Source organism: Panthera onca, chromosome A3 (assembly GCF_046562875.1).
Source record: "Panthera onca isolate mPanOnc1 chromosome A3, mPanOnc1 haplotype 2, whole genome shotgun sequence".
In the NCBI taxonomy this organism is placed as follows: domain Eukaryota; kingdom Metazoa; phylum Chordata; class Mammalia; order Carnivora; family Felidae; genus Panthera; species Panthera onca.
Window position 1 is genome coordinate 36,150,003 of NC_138341.1, and position 20,482 is coordinate 36,170,484.

At 39.4% G+C, this 20,482-nt stretch overlaps 1 protein-coding gene and 1 long non-coding RNA gene across 3 annotated transcripts in view; one reads left to right on the forward strand and one right to left on the reverse strand.

Moving 5' to 3' along the window:
- BUB1 (BUB1 mitotic checkpoint serine/threonine kinase) overlaps window positions 1–17,134 on the reverse strand; it is a 46,717-nt gene extending 29,583 nt beyond the window's left edge. Inside the window, exons 1-9 of one of the 2 annotated variants that reach the window (XM_081795225.1) lie at window positions 17,018–17,134; window positions 13,492–13,551; window positions 12,659–12,797; window positions 11,445–11,641; window positions 9,314–9,357; window positions 8,612–8,712; window positions 6,593–6,645; window positions 6,315–6,499; window positions 4,829–4,980 (exon numbers count right to left, since the gene is read on the reverse strand). In XM_081795225.1, coding sequence (XP_081651351.1) covers window positions 4,829–4,980; window positions 6,315–6,499; window positions 6,593–6,645; window positions 8,612–8,712; window positions 9,314–9,357; window positions 11,445–11,641; window positions 12,659–12,797; window positions 13,492–13,551; window positions 17,018–17,043 — 957 coding nt within the window. In that variant the 5' untranslated portion in view covers window positions 17,044–17,134. Of the gene's footprint in view, window positions 1–4,828; window positions 4,981–6,314; window positions 6,500–6,588; window positions 6,646–8,611; window positions 8,713–9,313; window positions 9,358–11,444; window positions 11,642–12,658; window positions 12,798–13,491; window positions 13,552–17,017 lie in introns of both variants that reach the window. The other variant, XM_060654483.3, reaches the window with a different exon arrangement.
- Window positions 17,135–17,272: 138 nt separating this feature from the next.
- On the forward strand, window positions 17,273–20,235 carry LOC132692327 (uncharacterized). Its single transcript, XR_014137406.1, has 2 exons — window positions 17,273–17,761; window positions 20,074–20,235. It is a non-coding gene; the product is annotated as an uncharacterized LOC132692327 (long non-coding RNA).
- Window positions 20,236–20,482: the final 247 nt, after the last annotated feature.

Genomic DNA, 20,482 nt, shown 5'->3' on the forward strand with positions numbered 1-20,482 from the left:
CATCTGTCATCAGTAGCTTCCTCTCCCCTTGTGGCATCCCCACACCCTTCAGGTATAGCCAACAACAACAAGGACCACTTTACATGATGGATGCTTTTGTAGCTTCTTCACCACAGATAAAACTGGGCAGCACCTATTTCCTGAAATAGGAAATAACGAGTCCCTACAGTTTTATCAGTGTTTAAGAATTGTCTTATTTCTCTTAATTTTGAGAAAGGACCAATAAGTCAATGCCCTCAAATGCTCATAATGGTATTCCCTTCATTAAAATACACTTGAGAGCCATCTTCTCTCTAATGAGGAGATGTGAATCTAACTTGCAACAATAGCTTCCACAAAAACATGGCTTACAGTGGGAAGGCTGACAAGCTCTGGACTTAAAACCTTTGTTTTTCGACTCATGTGCACTTAGACTGTCACTGCACACTCTTGTGTTAAAAAGTTAAAAGACAGTAGAGTTCATTCCTCACCGTATAAAAGTATTCTCACAAATTGTTAAAAAAAAAAAAAGGCACCAACTTCTATGGCAAGAATAGTTAGTTCACAAACAAATGGATAAAATACAAAAAGTTCATTTTTACTAGTGATCAAAAAAAGTAATCAGAAATGACCTATCCCATTTTCTCACCTACCAAACTAAAAACAGATCAAAATTAATAATAATATTCAATTCTGAAAACATGTTTTGAAAAGGAATAATCAGACTTTCCATACCAGATATCAAAACTTACAACAAAGCTATGGTAAATATACAATATGGAATGATCAAGAAGAAACCTAGTAAGTAACCAAAGCAAAGGTACATTTTAGAAACAGATCTTGTATATTAAAAATTTAGCACGCGATAAAGATATTTTAAATCAAAGGGGAAAGGTCGAGTAGCTCAGTAAATGATTTGGGGGCCACTGACAATCCGTTTGGGAAATATATCCTTATGCTATCCCAACACAAAAGCAAGCTCCATAAAGGGAGGCTTCTGGTTAAGGACAGTGGCTTAACTATGTGCTTTATCATCTACTACCTCCAAAACCTCACCAAAAGGTTGGTAAAGTAATTCTAACACCTAAAACAACAGTTGGAGGAGGCTGATCAGGAGAAAAGTTCAGACATATAGATATATCTCAGAATGGAAATGAAAGTGGAGCTGAAAGCATGAACTAAGAAAATTCTGAGGGAAAATGATTCCCCTTCGAGAACATAGCATCCAGCCTAATTATCGCCCATGTGTGAGGGTACAAGCAAGAGATCTCAAAAAACTAATCGCTCATATATGTTTTTTTTAAAAAAAGCTCCTAGGGACTGTGTGCCACCAAAATGGGGTTGTTCAAAGGAAACAATGCCATAGGAACTAGAAAATAAGCAGGGATACACCACTGGAGATGAGTCAGGAGAGGACAGCTGCTTGGAGGCCAGCGTGGAAGAGACAGACAGATGGTTCCGGGAGGCATGTGGCCAAGAGAAGTGAAACTAAGAGCGTACCTGATGTACTTGAACATAATGAAAACATATTTCTAGTTTCTCCCAAGAGTTTAGAGAGAAATAACTGATAAGTATCATAAAAATATAGCACAGGAGAATAATGAAACAATTATTTTAACAATTTCTTGGAATTATCTAGGGAAAACAAATTATACAAAAAAGGAAATCCAACTAAATAAGAAAAATATGTAACGATCCAATAGCAAAATGAACAAAGTCAAATTTAATTTAAAAAATTAATTTTAAGAAAAAAAAGACAAATTTAATTTAAAAAAATTCTTAAAAGTTTTTAAGAAAAAAAAACAGCCACTAAATGTATTTTTAAAAGTCCAAATTTACCTGTGATTAGAAATAAACACATCAGATGGTTAAAAATATTTACGATAGGTAATGTTAGCCAAGCATATACAAAAAACACGTACTTTTATTCACTATTATGAATTATTATGAGTGTAAAACAGTAAATTTTTGGAGGACAGATGGGCAGTATTTTAGGTGCACAAACTTCAGCAGCAATTCTGCTTTTCTGTGTCTTTCCTAGAGTAATCATCTCATATGTACAAGAATGCTCACTGCAGCATGGTTTATGATAGTTTCCACATGACACATGCCCTTCCTAAAAGGTATGAGAGTAGACTGTGATGCTATTAAAATCAGTTGGATCTCTATGTAATAACAAGGAAAGATCCATAAGGTGGGTTAGGTAGAAAAAGCACAAAGTAAGCCTTATACAGGCTAACTGTATAAGCCTGTATATGTCAACTGTATACATATTTATGTGTTCATGCATAGTAAAGTTCTGGAAAAATGCAAACTACATAGTTAGTAACCATTCATTTATATACGTGTAACTATACACACACATGCACATCCACATATATAACATCTTTGCTTTTATAAAATCATAGTCATGCATTTTTATAATTTTCAAAATATGTAAGAAATTAAAGTGTTACTAGAATGAAACCAGACCACTTTCTTACACCATCCATAAAAGCAGACTCAAAATGGATTAAAGACCTAAATGTGAGACCTGAAACCATAAAAATCCTAGAATGGAACAGACAGTAATTTCTCTGACACTGGTCATAGCATTATTTCTCTAATACGTCTCCTGAGGCAAGGGAAACAAAAGCAAAAATAAACTATTGGGACAACATTAAAGTAAAAATCTTTCACATCAAAAAAAAAAAAAAAACCCAAGAAAAAACAAAAACAAAAACAAAAACCCAAAACTGTAACAAAACAAAAAGGCAACTTACTGGGAGAAGATAATTTGCAAATGACATATCCAATAAGGGGTTAGTATCCAAAATAAATAAAGAGCACAACTCAACACCAAAAAAAAAAAAAAGAAACCACAACAACCAAACATGGGTATAGGACCTGACTAGACATTTTTTCCAAAAAAGACATTGAGATGGCCAAAAGACAAATGAAAAGATGCTCAACACCACTCATCATCAGGGAAATGCAAATCAAAACCACAATGAGATATCACCCTCACACCTGTCAGAATGGCTAAAATAAAAAAGTCAGGAGGGGTGCCTGGGTGACTCCATCAGTTAAATGTCCGACTCTTGGTTTCTGCTCAGGTCATGATCTCAGGGTTCATGAGTTCAAGCCCCATGTCGGGCTCTGCACTGCCAGTGTGGAGTCTGCTTGAGATTCTCTCTCTCTGTCCCGCTCTCTCTCTCTCAAAAAAAATGAATGAACTTAAAAAAAAAATAAGTTAAATTACATTAAATTGAAAAAATGTCAGGAAATAGCAAGAGTTGGAGAGGATGTGGAACCCTCGTGCACTGCTGGTGGGAATGTAAATGGGTGCAGCCACTGTGGAAAACGGTATGGTGGTTCCTCAAAAAATTAAAAATAGAAATACCATATAGTTCAGTAATCTCACTACTGGATATTTATCCAAAGAAAACAAAACAGTAATTTGAAAAGATATATACACCCCTATGTTTACTGCAGCATTATTTATAACAGCCAAGATATGGAAACAACCTAAGTGTCCCTTGGTAGATGAACAGATAAGGAAGATGTAGCATGTGTGCGTGTATGTATGTATGTATATAACATTCCACATATACACACAATGAAATACTATGCCACCACAAAAAAAGGATGAACCTAGAAGGTATTGTACTGAGATAAATCAGACAGAGAAAGGCAAATACCATATGATTTCACTCATACGTAGAAGTAAAAAACCAAAACAAAGGAGTAAACAAACAAAAAGCAGAATCAGACCTACAAATACAGAGAACAAAACTTATGGCTGCCAAAGGGGAGGGAGGTAAGGGGATAGGCAAAATGAGTGAAGGGGAGTGGGAGATACAGACTTTCAGTTATGGAATGAATAAGCCACAGGAATAAAAGGTACAGTAGAGGTAACATAGTCAATGGCATTTTAACAGCACCCTACGGTGAAAGATGGTAGCTACACTTGTGGTGAACACAGCATAACACACAGAGAAGTTGAATCACTACGTTGCACACCTGAAACTAATGTAACATTGTGTGTGAACTATATTCAAAACACAACAAAACAAAACAAAGGAACAAAAAAGAAGAAAGGTTGTATGCCTGGAATACATTAGGAAGCAAGGCAAGTGTAGCATGACTTTGTAAGAACAAAGGGGCAAGAAAACTTTTGGTGTGATGTATATGTTCACTATCTTGATTGTGATGATAGTTCTATTGGTGTACATACATGTCAAAACTTAGCAAATTTTACACTTCTAATATGTGTAATATATTATATGTCATTTATACCTCTATAAAGCTCTTAAATAAAAAGAAAAACTCTAAAAAAAAATTAAGGTGTTTATCTTCATTGTATCCTATATCATAGGCAGACATATACTATGTGATCACTTAAGCAGCCATTATGTACCTTAAATTTATTCTCAATCAACCCCATTCCTTAATAATTTTAAGAAAATCATGTGACTCTAACATACTCATCACCTCTCCCCGCTTCCAACATGAAACAATGGCAAGCAAAATACAACTAGACAATTAATTAATTAAATTATTAAATTCATATTCTCATCATATAATTATGTCACTGTATTAAAAAATCCAAAAAAGACTACATATATGAATACATAAACACATAAGTATATACATACACACATATAAAAGCATACTCTTTGTAACTTCCTTTTCTCATTTTACATTTTGAATACCTTTCTGTGTCCAATCGTAAAAATTTGGAAAGCTAGTATCTAAATTAACATCAGAATTAACTCTAAAAATATAGCACAGAAAGGAGCAAGTAAAAACAGAAATCAGTGTTACTGGTTGCTGAATGAAAAACATTCAGCAAAGAGCACGCACATACCTCAGACCTTTCCGGAAAAGCAGGCAGGTTCTCCTGGGACGTCTCCACCACCTGATGCAACTTCTTATGAAGTTCATCCATTTTCTGTTTTAACAGTTGTTCTTCAAAAGCATTTGCTTCTTTTCTTTTCATATAATGTCTATCTTCATTTACTTTAGGAAAGAAAAAATGGTTTCCATGCAAGTTTAAATTCAGGTCATCACAGGAATACACAGAAATGAGTGAAAGGTTATTTTTAAGATGACAATTTTTTTTTACTAGTCTTTTCCATGTATATTAGGTTATTAGCACTGAAAGGTGTATTACCTTTTAATTATAATTTTTACCTGCCTTTGGGATGGTTATTTTTCATTTCAGAGCTTGTAAGGTACAAATTTACAATGTTGACCAATAAAAAATATTTGATAATAGCACAATGATAATAATCACTTTTTATAAAAGTCATGATTCTACATATCATTTGAAAGTGGAACAGATAAAAGATGTAAATCTCCAGTGCTTTCTGAGGAGGAGGAGTCTGGTACCCTGAAAGTTCAGTGCCTCACATGTACTGCAGTAAGTCTCACTTGCAAAGGCAATTAACGTAGCCATATCACATTCAAATCAGATCCTTTGGCTAAGACTTTACGTCCTAGTGTGTGAAAGAAAAATGCATCTGTGCATGGCACAAAATGGGTCCTCCATGAAAAATGCATCTGTGCATGGCACAAAATGGGTCCTCCATGAGTGTTAACTGCCTGTTCTCTCAGTTGGTGAAAAAATGAGAAATGATAAACAAAAAAGGCCAACGCAGAGCAGCTCTCGTCCACGTGACTTAGATGGTATAAAAGCCCTGAGTGGCACAAAGTTCCACTTTCCTCTCTAAAGTTCATGTTGTTACAGCAAAGACAAGCACAAACTTTGGTGTTAACACTCATGGTTTTCTCTGTGAGGAACAAAACTTGACCTAGTACGCAGCCATAAATAATGTGGCACTTTGATCAGAGGGCTCCTTCTGAATGTCTTCTTTGTTGTTCTTGCAGATTTTAGAAAATCTCTTCTCAATTCCAGTTCCTAACCTAATCCTTTCACAGTACAAATAACTGACCTACAGGTTTAAAATTGCTGTATACAGAAGTTCAAATCCATTCAGATAATATTTAAAAGCTTAAAATATCACTAAAACGAAGGCAACGCTGGTATATCTACTTAACCCACATTAGTGCTATATCAACTCTGAGCTTTGCTGTCAAGACATCAATGTAGTCCCCTGGACAAATGCGGCCGCTACACTTTTCAGGAAAGGTCTGAGGTATGTGCGTGCTCTTTGCTGAATGTTTTTCATTCAGTAATTGCATTTAATAAAGATTTCTAGGCTTCAGATACATGAGCTAGAGACTTTTTTGCAGATTCTTTCGGCATAGTCAATTACCTGTTTAAAAAGGTAATTACTCAAGGTTATTATTTTAAGTGACTAGAGTATCTCAGATCACAACACTGCAAGTACCCCATTGCTCATGCTTTCTCCGTTGATTGTATTTCTGGGCTCTCAGCTCTTCAAAGGAAAATTCGGATTCTCCACGAATAAGCTTCTCCTTGCAATACATAACAACCTGCTGAACATCAGCTTTGGCTGCTAGAGACGGTTGTGCAGAATATCCTGATTTGGAAATCATGATCACCCTTTGCTCCCTACGATGGGGAAAAATGTATTATTTACAACAGTGTACTAAAACAGCTCTTGAATGACACTAATTAATAGATTATTGCACTGATTATACTTGCATTTTCGACTCTTTATCGCAAGCTGAAGAAATCACCCCAGAAACTTCTGAGCCCTAAAAAGACAGAAAGGGAACATCAGCATTCACTTATCTGAAAAGAAACTGCCATCCAAATTATTTCACAAAACAATAAGAAAGTGTTAGAGGGGTTCTGTAACTAGATTTATATATGTTCTTTAAAATTATAATTAATTCAATCATAATCAATTATTATTAATCTTACAACTTTTGTAACTAAGAGTCCAATAGGAAAATGATTTTGAAAAATTCCTACTTGGTAATAGAGAAGGGCACTTATTTCCCTCCAATCAACAGACAAGGAGCTGGACCACAGTGCCTATGTGTTCTGGGATTAATATTCCAAAATCCTATATTAATAGAAATAAAAATCATAACAATTTCCTTCTGGTACTATTCTATCCTCAGGAGTTCCCAATGCTAGGACTGATTCACCAAACAAATATTTATTGAACATCTTATACATGTCCTGAACTGAGCTAGGTCCTGGAAATGTGACCATAAATAAGACCTATCTCTGCTGTCTAAAAATTTACATAGTCGGGCGCCTGGGTGGCTCAGTCGGCTAAGCGTCTGACTTCAGCTCAGGTCATGATCTCACAGTTTATGGGTTTGAGCCCCACATTGGGCTCTGTGCTGACAGCTCAGAGCTTGGAGCCCACTTCGGATTCTGTCTCTCCTCTCTCTCTGCCCCTCCCCTGCTCGCTCACTCGTTCTCTCTCAAAAATAAATGAGCATTTAAAAAATTTTTTTTAAAGTCACATAGTTGGGGCAATAGGAAGCAATGAGGCTGGCAAATGTGTAGAATGTAAAATGAGATAGTTTGAGTATCTATCAAAGTGAGAAATGCATATTCTGCGTCTAAGAATGTGTTATATGAATAAAACTTGTAACATGCACTAAGGACAGAGGCCTTTCTGCTAGAGTCAGCTTAAAGGAGGTCCTTAGCAAACTGAAAGAGAAACCGTAGTACAAAGAGGAAAGATACTGGAAAACAGGCTAGGGGAAGCAGAGACTTGAGCAGAGGAGATCTCAATAGGGCAAAAATCTCAACAAAGAACAACAAGCACAAGTGAAAGACCACCTTTCCCAACTGTGATGGCAGGGAGGGATGCAGTTACATTTACTGGTTGGTGGCAGAAAACTGACAGATGTCATCTAATGGCTTTTGTCTCATTAAAATAGTATTTTTGCCAGCTCCCAAAGGAAAGGTTAGAGACAACCAGGTCCTAAGTTTGAGGAAAGTGAAAAGAAGTTTAACATCATTATAATGTGGCATTAGACAGTGAAATGGGACACGTAGGAAATACATAAAACATAGTGTCAACCAGGAAACTGGAAACAATTTCTGGGGAGTAGTAAAGCCCTGGTTAAGGTTATAGGTACTATTGTTCCAAGTTCCTGAGTTTTTTTTTTTTTTTTTAAGTTTATTTTTATCTATTTTGAGACAGAGAGAGAGGGAACATATGTGAGCAAGGGAAGGACAGAGAGAGGGAGAGAGAATCCCAAGCAGGCTCTGTGCTGTCAGCTCCCCCTGACATGGGGGTTTGATCCCATTAACCATGAAGTCATGGCCTGAGCTGAAGCCAAGACACTTGGACACTTAAATGACTGAGCCACCCAGGTGTCCCAACCTCCTGAGTTTTTTAAGCAGGGATCAGAAATTTCCAGGTGGATATTATCTAATGTAGGGGCTCATGGGCCCATGTGAGGGAGACCAGTAGAACCAAGGAGGAGAGAAGCTGCTGGGGAGGAAGTAAAGACAGAAGGTGAAAAAGTAGGGGGGCCCTAGGTCAGATAAACAGATAAGTTATTTAAATCTGATATCTGAGGTGAGCAGTGGTAGATGATGACAGGCCACAGGTGCAGGTGGCTGACAGAGAGGTTAGAGTCACAGGAATAAGGTCAAACAAATGAGATGTCAAAGTGGATGTAAAAGGGAGCTGGATGACCATTCAATGCCATTCCCAGTTTCCACACAACCCACAAATGTCATTATTACCTGATTCTTAGAAATGCAGGCTGAGTTGTTTCCTGGATTTGATTTTGATGTCACCATTTGATTTAAAATCTGAGCATTATGGAGAGGTTCCAAGGTTCTAGCTGGGGGGGGGGGAGGATGAAATAAAGAGAAACAAGGATAAAAACACATTAAGTAAAATTATTACAAATAATTCCCCTGGTCTTTCAATTAGTAGCATAAGAAATAAATCAATTCATTGATCACTGTCTTAGAAAATGTAACTAAAACACTTTTAAGAAGATAAGAGAAATATTCTAGAGATAATTTAAACAACAGGATGGGATAGTTGATGCTTATTTCTGAAACATAATCTTTATTTCTAAGAAAATATATGACGACCATTTCTTTAAAAGTTGCATTAAACACATTTGATTCAATTCAGAACAGATGGACTCTAGAGTAAGCCTTGTCCTCTATTTTTGGCCAATTTTGATTATTTTTTTAAATCCTAAAAATAGAATGAATTCAAGTTTTCTTTTGGGTTTGCTCTTTTAAATTGCTAAGACAGAGCTCTACTCTCCAGGGATATTTGCTAGGTATTATTACCAGAGTGCCTTCCCTATTACCTAAGGCAATACAATCAATAAATACTGGATGAATTATTTTCTTAGGGAAAAAAAGCCAGCACAAGTCAGACTAAATTATTAACAATTTAGACATTTTTAGAAAGCGTTGTTTTACCTTGAGTTGGCAAGTGGGTTTCAGCAAGGCGTGCCTGAAATAACCTAAGTGGCAGGAGTAAAGGCATCAACACAGATTATAAGCTTATAGTGAAAACTAAATCAATCTATTTAGATCAATCTAGATCAATCAAGACAGCTTATCACAAGCTAGTAAAGACTGAGGTTGACAGAGAATGTAAAGTTGAATTTTAAAATTGCTTCAAAATTAAAAAAAAAAATTCTGGGATTTCCTTCATACCCAATTACTGTATTAGAAAAATTCCCCCTTCTGTTTAGTTTATGTCCGTATTTCTCAAACTTATATAATAAACGTACCCTCTTTCTCTGTGTATCGTCTGCAAATGTTACAACATGGGGTGTCTGAACTCCTTATCTTAGGCATTCTACACATCTGGACCATAATGAATATAACATTAAGAAGAAAGAAGTCTAAAACTTAGACCACCACTCCAAATGGCAGATATATTATTGTTCATGCTGTGAGAAGTTTTAAAATATATCATTTCATGGCAACTTTGCACACCAGATCACCTGTTGAGTAAAATGCAACTTCTAAACCTGACATTTTTGGGTGATATCAACAAGAATCTAGAGTATAAAGAGAATAAGAGATGTACAACCAAATGCCAAATCTTGTGACTCTTAATTCAAACAAACCAGTGGTTAACAAAGCAAGCAAGCAAGCAAACAAACAAAAAAACAACTCACAATGTTTTACATTATGAGGAATAACTGAAAATTACAGATATTAAGGAATTACAGTTAAAATTTGTTAGGTGTGAAAATGGCCTAAGCTTCTGCACAAAAAATCACTTTCTAGAGATGTTTATGTTTATGTTTATTTTGGAATAAAATATTTTTTTTAATTTTTTTTTTTAATGTTTATTTATTTTTGAGACAGAGAGAGACAGAGCATGAACGGGGGAGGGTCAGAGAGAGAGGGAGACACAGAATCGGAAGCAGGCTCCAGGCTCTGAGCCATCAGCCCAGAGCCTGACGCGGGGCTTGAACTCACGGACGCGAGATAGTGACCTGAGCTGAAGTCGGACGCTTAACCGACTGAGCCACCCAGGCGCCCCTGGAATAAAATATTTTGCTGTCTTGGATTTGCTTTAAATTCTTCAGCATAGAAAAAACATGATCAAACGTTAATAATTACTAAAAGTACATGACAGACAAAGGGGAGGTTCATTATTTTTTTTTAAATGCATGCTTGAAAATTCTCCTTATAAAGTTTAAAAAGAACATGAGTGCTACAACAAAGTTGAAAACAATGAGTGTATTAAGTCTGGCAAGGGGTACAATGAGATAAGTGATCTCAGATGCTTTTGGAGAGGGGCCAGCTGGTATAACCTTTTGAGCAGGGACTGTGCTTATATGTACCACAAACCTTAAAAACTCTTCATTCACCCTTTGACTATATAATTTCAATTCTGAGACTCTATCAGAAGGAAAGAGATGAAAATAGGCAATCTATTGGGAGCTAACTCTATGGTAAAGGACAAAGACCTTGACACGAAGCTGCAGATATATGTAAAGCATGCCTGTAAATCCTATAACGAGCAGAGAACAACATGTCAACTAAAACGCCAGGTTTCTTTTGCTTCTTTAGTTTTCTGTATTGTCAGCATTTCTAAATGAGGTATATTTAATCATAGAAAAAAAAAGTTGTGAAAAATAGTTATTCATTAAGATACTCATTATGTTGTTCTTGACAAAAATCAAAATGTTGAAAACACCTTAAATGTTCATTTGGAGAACAGTTAAATTATGACATAACTCTGGGACAGATTTCAGAACTGCTTTATAAGTTGTGCTATAAAAGTCCATAATTTCTTAAGAGCAGTATCAAGGCCAGTATATGTAACAGACATAACAATATGATTTATTGTTAAAATATACAAATACAAGGACACGCACACAGGGGTAGGAAAAGGTACTGGGAGGCAACGCACCAAAGTGTTGCCAGTAATATTTCTGGGCAATTTCCTTTCCTTTATACTATTGTGTATTATCCACATTTTCACAATGAGAAAGATTTCCCTGTACAAACAAAGCAATAAAAATTTTTAAGAGCAAACATTACACTTCAAAGCAGGGGACACTCTGCGGTTTTATTTTCAAACTACCTGTAGTGTTGTTGCAGCTGCTCTCTTGGTTCGGCCTGGTGTTGAAGTCCTCTCCGAAAAATGGCACTGGCATGCTGCAGCTCTCCCTGGCCTTCCAGATGCCCAGCCCAGGCTACGTACAGAGGGGATGACGTGGTTCCGATCCCATGGTTGTACAGAAACTCAAAAAACTGATGAAGATCACTGTTGTACTCAGCCTACAGAAACCCAAAGCAAACAGATACAAGAACGAAGGAACTGCCGGTCTAGGTAGGGCCCGGAGCCCGGCTCCCTTCGATGTTCACTCATTTTACTAATTTTTAAGAGAGAGAGAGAGCGACAAAGTGTGAGTAGGGGAGGGGCAGAGAGCGAGGGAGACACAGAATCCGAAGCAGGCTCCAGGCTGTCAGTACAGAGCCCGACACGGGGCTCGAACTCCAGAACTGTGAGATCATGACCTGAGCTGAAGTTGGACGCTTAACCCACTGAGCCACCCAGTCACCCCCAGTGTTTGCTCTTCGTGGAGGGTTCAGGATATGCTGTAGGGGCAGGCTTGTGTGGCTCTCTGATAGCAAACCTAAAAATTAAGCTCCTTCTTTTCCTTACCCACACAATTTCCCAGGATACTGGGTTCCATGGCTCATGATGTATTACAGTTGTCTTAATCTGAGCTTGCCCAAGTGCCACAGGGCGCCTCTAATCCTAGTACCTTGTAATTTAGTGAACAAATCCATCTTAACTCTATCCGTTTATGATTACTAGAACTTGTGCCCCCAAAGTCTTTATTTCAGGACTGTAAAGACACAAACTTTTAAAGCCTAAACTGAGGCAGCCTGTTCCTGGGGCAGTACTAAATTTAGTTACTGAGAGTTAATATTTTCTTAATTATTCACAATGAATTTAATTTATTCCCAGGAACCCTGTGAATACCTAGCAGTGTCTGCTTATCCTTCTATCCCCAAACACACCTCTCATCCAACACACCTTTTAATTTAGTGGTTTCTATCTACCAACTTGATAGACAGAGGAAGGTTTTAAAATTAAATGACTGACTCCACAATACAAAAGCCAAAAGGTTCTAAAATACAAGTCTCTGGCCATACAACTTTTAAAAATTTATGATTGGAAACACAGGAATTAAAATAAGACAGTCTAAAATGATCTTAAAATCTGGGGGAAAAAGCAAAAACACAGTATGATCACAGATTTGATTATACATCTGAAAGTATACTTACAAATTTTAAACAATAACTGATGAATCTTGGGTCATTGTGGTATTTCTTCTTATCTAAAAATTCTTTCATTAAATGTTCTAATAAAGTTGTCAAGTATTCCTTATTCTCAGGAAAATTCTCTTCTACCCACCGTATGTAACTAGAAAAATATGGATAATATTAATTTTTAGGTCAGCATATAGTTCGTTTATTTGAGAGAAGGAGAGAACATGAGCTGGGAAGAGGGACATTTTTTTTTTTTTAGAGAGTGCATGTGTGTGTGCAGGGCAGAAGGGAAAGAAAGAGGGGGAGAGAGGGAGAGGGGGAGAGAGAGAGAGGGAGAGGGAGAGGGGGGGAGAGGGAGAGAGGGAGAGAGGGAGAGAGGGGGAGAGAGGGAGAGAGGGGGAGAGAGGGAGAGAGGGAGAGAGGGAGAGAGGGAGAGAGGGAGAGAGGGGGAGAGGGGGAGAGGGAGAGAGGGGGAGAGGGAGAGAGGGAGAGAGGGGGAGGGGGAGAGGGAGAGGGAGAGGGAGAGGGAAAGGGAGAGGGAGAGGGAGAGGGAGAGAGAGAATCTCAAGCAGGCACCACACCCAACAAGCAGCCCCATGAGGGGTTCAGTCTCACTACTATGAGATCATGACTTGAGCCGAAATCAAGAGCCAGATACTTAACCAACTGAGCCACTCAGGTGCCCCAGAGAAAGAGGGAATCTTTAAGCAAGCTCTGCACTCAGCGCAGAGGCGAATAAGGGGCTCAATCAATCCCACGACCCTGGGATCATGACCTGAGCCAAAATCAATAGTCAGTCGCCCCAGCATATAGTTTGTTTAAAGGAAAAAAATAAACTAAATGCTAACCTTTCCCATTCACCAAGTGGGTCATCACCCTTGTAGCTCTGCATATGGGCTTCAAACATTCTAGAACAGAGAAAAATAGGCACATGAGCTATTAGGGATAATTCCTAAAAGCAAAAGATGTATTTTATTTTACATGTATCATTTACAAACCTTAAAATTGATATCTGAAATATCAGTTCAAATGCTATATTAAAAATTAAAAGATTATTCACTTGGAAGTTGTCACAAAACTCAGATCCAGTGTTTTTCCAGAAGAAAGCAAAACCCAAGCCCCTGAAGGTAGCCCTTGTGAAAGAGATGCCTGGGAGAGGGTCCCAGACTCTATCCTTAGGCCCTAAAAGTCTCCTTCTCCTGGCACGGCTGCCTAATGTCACTACCATCATGAAGAACACATAATGGCAATGTTCATAAATCAGCGACTACAGCTCCCAGAGAATTCAGCTTGCTGCTACTTCTGCATCCCAACCACAAGCTTTAAAAAAAAACAAAAAAAACAAAACAAAACAAAAAAACCAGCTAGGCAAAGCAATGTTCTCTTCTCTAAGGGCACTTCGGTGCTAGGGGGTAAACAAATAAACACCTAAAATAAAGCCAGGTGACATTAAGCACTTAGGAACAAAATAAAACAAAACAGGACAAGAGGGAAGAGTGTGGTAAGAGTTAGAATATTTAGACTGGTCAGGGAAGGCTATTCTCCCTGAGAGAATGACACTAGATCAGACAGCCAGAGAGCCAGCCAAGCAGCTATTTAAGAGTGCTGAGCTGGAAGGGTGGGGGTGACAAAATGTAATTTACATTTTAAAATGTCCATTCTGCCCCTGCAGGCCAAGGAGGGGTGGAATGGGAACAGAAGTGGGAAACCAGTTAGGGAGCTACTACAGTCCCAGTGGGTGGTGAGCTGGACCAGGGTGGGAACAGTACAGTGTGGGATTTGGGGTGTTTTGGAGACAGAAACAATGAGACTTGCTGGGTGTGAGAGAGAGTCAAGCTAAGAAAGATCCCTGGTTTTCTACTGGAGAAATTACATGATTTTTTGAAAAAGGATTTGTAAGCAATACTCTCTTCTAGCTATCATCTCAGTATACCAATGCAATCAATGTTTCTTAGGACTCAACATCTAGAAGCCACAAAAGAAAAGCTAGATAAAGCAAACTATATATAAATAAAAAAACTCCTACCTACATGTCAAATAAAACATCAAACAGAATCAAAAGAAAAATGATAAACTGGGGTAACAAAACAAAGCTTCTAGAAACCAGGGGGGAGGGGGGAACAATAAAAATAAATAAATAAAACACATCCCACAGGAAAATACTCAACCTCCCTCATAAAAGAAATTCACCTCACTCGGATCCAAATTTCTCACCTACCAGATTGGCAAAACTAAAAAAATGTGCAACAGTGAATAGATGAAGCAAGGGGGCTTGCTTGCAGGTGGGAGTGCTCTTCATCCCTGCCAAGGGAACTGGTAATATCTGCCAAAATTACAGACGGATTTACTTTTGATCTGGCAAATCCACTAACTGGGAATCTAGGAGACAGATACATCTGTGTATGTGCAAAATGCCACACGTACAAGATTTTTCACTGCAGCACTATTTAGTAAAAGACTGTCAACAAATCAAGTCTCCATCAATGAGGGACTTTTTAGGTCAATTATGGTAGATTAAATATGCACTTGTAAAACAGGCTGAGAAAGAGCTCTCTATATACTGATAGAGATCTCCAAGGATATTGTTAAAAAAAAAAAAAAGGAGTGTATACATGGTCTGCTACATTTTATGTGAAATCAAGACTGGAAATGTGCATGCATATACATACACACCCACCCACATACACATATGCATATACAGATATACTAATGTAATATTATAATTTAAATGTATCTGCACCAAGAAACATTTGAAAAATAGGAAAATGGTTACATATGGGGGTGGGAGAGTAGACGGGTATAACACATCTCAATGAATACTTTTCTAAATCTTTTTTTGTCTTGTTTTGTTTATTTGTTTATTTTGAGAAAGAGACAGCTCAAGTGGGGAAGGGGCAGAGAGAGAGGAAGACAGAGAATCCCAAGCAGGCTCTGCACTGTCAGTGCCGAGCCCGACGCGGGGCTCAAACCCATGAAACCTTGATATGAAGACTTGAGCCTTGGTCAAGAGCCGGATGCTTAACCGACTGAGCCACCCAGGCGCCCCTATAAAAGTATTTTTGTTCCCTGAGGGAGACAGGCTTCTCTTCTTTGCACTTGTTGTTCCCTTTGCCTAGAATGTTCCTCCCTTCAGTTTCACATACCTCCTTTTCATCATTAAGATACACCAAGAATCGGGCTTAACCAACTGGCCCACCCAGGTGCCCTGCTAAATATTTTTTAAAAAATAAATGTATTGCTTATTTTTAAAAATTAAAAATTACTTCTAAGTTTTAATCTCCTTCTCACGCCTCCTAGGTGAGCACATTTCTCCCAAAATATATGTTAATAATAGCCTGCTCCAAACAAACATTTCACATTCCAATACCAACCACATTTCCCTAGTAAAATGACCTAAAATACACTGTAAATTAATACTAAAAACATCCAGTTTGCTGGAGCAAATTGGTCTTTGCAAAGCCAAAATAAGGTCAGAAATACCCGATTTCCCTTTTAAAATGGGGAAAACAAGCTTCTAGAAGTGAAAGAGCTTGCTGGCTAGGTTGAAGGCTGAAGAAAACGTCTTAAAGTAGATTTCTGTCCTGGTTTTACTTAATGGTCTGGGCCTTCTGATCCCCAAGAGTAAATTATCCTAGGGCTGATAAAACTAACCAGTTTTACTTCCTGTCACATAGGACTTGACTGTTTTAAAATGCTTTTGAAACAATGTAGATAAATCACCTAAAGTCATAAAGCAAAGGTGGGGGGATTAAAAAAAAGGGTTAGCCGTTTGACATAAATGACAACAAGCACAGCTTTTTTTTTTTTTTTAAGTTCACGTTATTCAAAGACTTTTTTCAAACTGATTGTGGGATTATGGGTAAGAGTTATTTTAAGTTCTTCCCCTGCTGTAGAATGTTTTAAATTAGGTGGCTTTGAAAGCTCATGAAACCTACACGCAAGCTTTAGGGTTTTCGTTGGGTCAGACTTTTTTCTCCCACCGCGGCCATCTGCCCAGAGCGGTCCCCGAGAACTCCGAGAACAGTCACCGAGAACTCCGAGGGTCTCCCGAACTGGCCAAATCCCCCCTAAAGTGCCGCCGTGGCCGCAGTTCGGAGGACAGGGACCGGGATCTCAGCGGGCACCTCCAGCTACACCCCCCGGGGTCCTTTCCACGACCACGAGTGGCCCACAGCCTAGCTGGGTGGGAGTGAGGGCGGGGAGGTGACAAACTACAGCCCAGGAAAGGGGCGGGAGGGGCAAAAGGAGGCAGGACTGCGGTCTCCGGGCCGAGGACCTGCAGACACCGAATCCTAGGTTCCGCAGCCCCCTCCTTGGCCCGCAGCCGGGGACTGCGCCCCAACCTCGCTCCCATGCCACCAGACCGACACTTACTGAAAAACATTTTCCGGGCTATCCATGTCTAGAGGACGCGGACCAGCAGCAGCACAGCCGCTCCCCCAGCGAGGAACCGCCGACGATTTGAATCTCCCGCGCAGCCGCACTCGGAGCGACAAGCGTTTGCAAGGCGTCTGGCCATTGGCCTAGGCTGCAGAAGGATGGCCAATCGCCGGGGCCGTTGCCGGGAGACCTTTGTCCCGCCTCCCTACCGCACGCCGCCTGTTCCTTCCACTTCCCCCCTCTTCCGGGTTGAACCGAAACCTCCGAGCCTGCTGAGTGCGGTTTGAGTTTTGTGGTGCCGCGCAGCCCTAGGATTTTGGCTTAGTAACTGCAATGTGAGGGCGCGTCGGTAGGCACTTCAGGGCTGTTTTTATATGTGGCATATGAAGGTGATGGGTTAGTACCCTTGCAGTCCTCTGGGTTTGATTTAACTGATCTGAAAAGCAATATGGTGTGCCCCAGAGCGTGGGAGGGCTAGGTTCTGCGGGCTGTACCTACATCCAAATGGTAATTATAATAAGAACGGAAGAGTTTGGATAGATTATAGAACGCCAACCAGGAAACTTTCAACATCTGTGGAACTAGGAGCTCCGGAGACTCAAGTTCTCGGGAATTATAAATGAAGAGACCTCTTTGTAAAGGAGTCCAGATGTCTAAGAAGAAATACGTAATACGCTGATGCATATTACTTCCCATTCTACCTCTCCAGGTTGTTTCAAAAGCCACTTGACAATGCAAGTAAAATATAGAGAGCTATTGATGTGATTACCTTCCTTTCACAGAAGCTCTGCGGGTGTTTGTTCTCTGAGGGCCCTTAAGTTAAATACCTTTAAGAAAACATAGCAGCTTTTGGAAATCCTGATGCTTTCACCGTCCAGAATTCCTTCCATGGTTTTGACCGACTTGAGTGTGCACAAGAATCCGATTTGTGGCGCTTAAAACGCAGAGGGTGCTCACTCTAGGGTCTTTAGACCAATGTTAGGTTCTGCTAACCGTCACAGGAATTAACAGATGTTGCACTCATTCAGCTTTTCAATTGGCGTCTGATAGTGGCTCAGTCATCAATTAGGAAATGTTGATTGAGCAGCCATCATATACCAGGTGCCATTGGATTTATACCCAATTGCAACCTTGTCTAACTCCAACAGATCCTTAAGAAAACTTGTGGCTTTGTCTGGGAGATGAAGATGCAGTCATATAAAACCATTTAAAGGTGGCATACACATGTATTAAGTGCCATATTAGTGTTCAGATTATCTGCTAGGGGATCCAGAGGAGAGAGGGGAAATGGACCTGTCTGTCTCATAAAACTTCATAGGGAAGGTGGAGCTTGAATTGGGCCTTGAAACGGGGTGGATCTCTCCTTCGCTATTGTAGCATTTTTAAAATAAGTGGCTTTGGAAGTTTCTCATGACATCTGCACACAAGGTTTAAAGGTTTTGTTGGGTTAGACTTTTGCCTTCCACAGTGGCAATCTGCTCAGAGCGATTCTATTACAAAGAATAAAAGAGCTCTGAGGGCCTCACAAATTGCCCAAATCCCTCTAAACTGCCACATTAGCCATAGCCCAGCCAAGGAGGGCTGGGGTGTCCGTGGACAGCACAGGCTACATGGTCAGGGGTCTTTTCCTCCACTCAGGTGTGGCCTATGGCCTAGTTGGGGTGGGGTGAAGGTGAGGTGGGGACAAACTCCAAAGCCAAGGAAAGGGGCAGGAGGGGCAAAAGGGGGCAGGACTGGGGGAGATCCTGGAGGAGGTCATTCTCGGTGGAGACCAGAGTTACTGAAAGATCACCCTTGAAGACTCCTATTTAAGAGTAGTGAAGATTCTTTTTGAAAGACTAGTTTGATAATTTGATATTAAATTTTGAGTGCTAGATTAAGGAGTTTGTACTTGATCATGATAGTAATTGGGCCTTTTGGGAGCAGCAAGTCTGGTTATGTGTAAAGTACACACGACTTTCTCTTTCTTTAAAACTTTCCTAATAATTTCAACATTAAATTGCTAATATGTAAGTTGACTAATAGATTCTCTAAATGTTTAAGAAGGCCACTAGGTAAAGTATTTGTATTTGGGTTTTCAGTGACTTGTTATTTCAATATCATAATCCCCAAGCTTACTGGAGGAGGGATGCTGGGCCACATCAGGGGATGAGCTCCAACCCCAACTTTCTCAACGAGCAGCAAATGGGCAAATGACTCACATTCTTAGTCTGGCTCTCGGTTTCCTGATCTGTAAAATGAAAAAAGAAATCTGCCTCCTTGTCTTCGTGTTTCTCTGGCTTCTGCTATCCTATAACCTCATAAGGTTTTCCACTTAATTCCTGAACTCTTGGGTTGGCACATTATATCAAAGTTAGTGCTCTGTTTAGAAAAGAAAAATGATTATTTTTCTCTAGGTTTTGCCTCTGACATATGAACATGTCACAGATACACATATATCTTTCTTCCTCTGGGAATCTAGAGCAACTTAGAGTAGTGGTATTAGATGTGTTGCTGAAACATCATATAAGATTGGAGATTTATAATTAGAATAGTTACAGCAAACTCCTGTGTGTTTTAAGAGACTGTGGAATATTAAGAATAAAGTTGATACCTAGGAAGAGAGCTGTAGAACCCTTTCTTGGAAAATGTTTTTTTTCTGAGAGTAGGTTGTGACTTCAGAAGATGCCTCTGTGGTCAAATATGTATATATTTCTCATGTATATTTGGTCTTCTGCAGTGTCTAGCTTTCAGTTCACAAAACCTTTGTGATTTCCTTGAGACAATGAGGAAAATAGTAAGGGTGTCTTTTGTTCTGTTAATGAGGTGGCTTTTGGAAAGCACCTAAGGATGGGAGCTGGTTTCCACCATCAACTATGTGATTGGAGGGTTTGAACTTTCAGTCCATCCCACCATCACCCATCAGCCCCAACCTCAGGAGAGGGGAGGGGCTGAAGGTTAAAATCAGCCAATGGCTAAAGACTTAGTCAATCATGACTGTGTAATGAAGCCTCCATATAAATCCAAGAGGGCAGCTTTTGGTCTTTTTTTTTTTTTTTTTTTCCAGAGAGTGTCCACACTTCAGGAACCAGACTGCTTCCATGTGCAGCCAAATGGCACCAAGCTCCATGAGGACAGAAGCTCCTTTGTTTGGGACCTTGCCCTCTGTATCCCTTCGTCCGGCCGTTGGTTCAGATTCTTTATCATAACCTTCAGTAAAGTGGTAAACGTGAGTAAGAGTTTCCCTGAGTTCTGTGAGCTGCTCTAGCAAATTAATCAAACCCAAGGAGGAGGTGGTTGGAACCTCCAATCTGTAGCTGGTTAGTTAGAAGCACAGGTAACAACCTAGGGCTTGTGACTGGTATCTGAAGTGGGTGTGGGAAACAGTCTTGTAAGACTGAAACTTTAGCCTGTGGAATCTCATGTCACATCTGGGTAGATAGTGTTAAGAATTAAGTTGACTTTTCTGATACCCTGCTG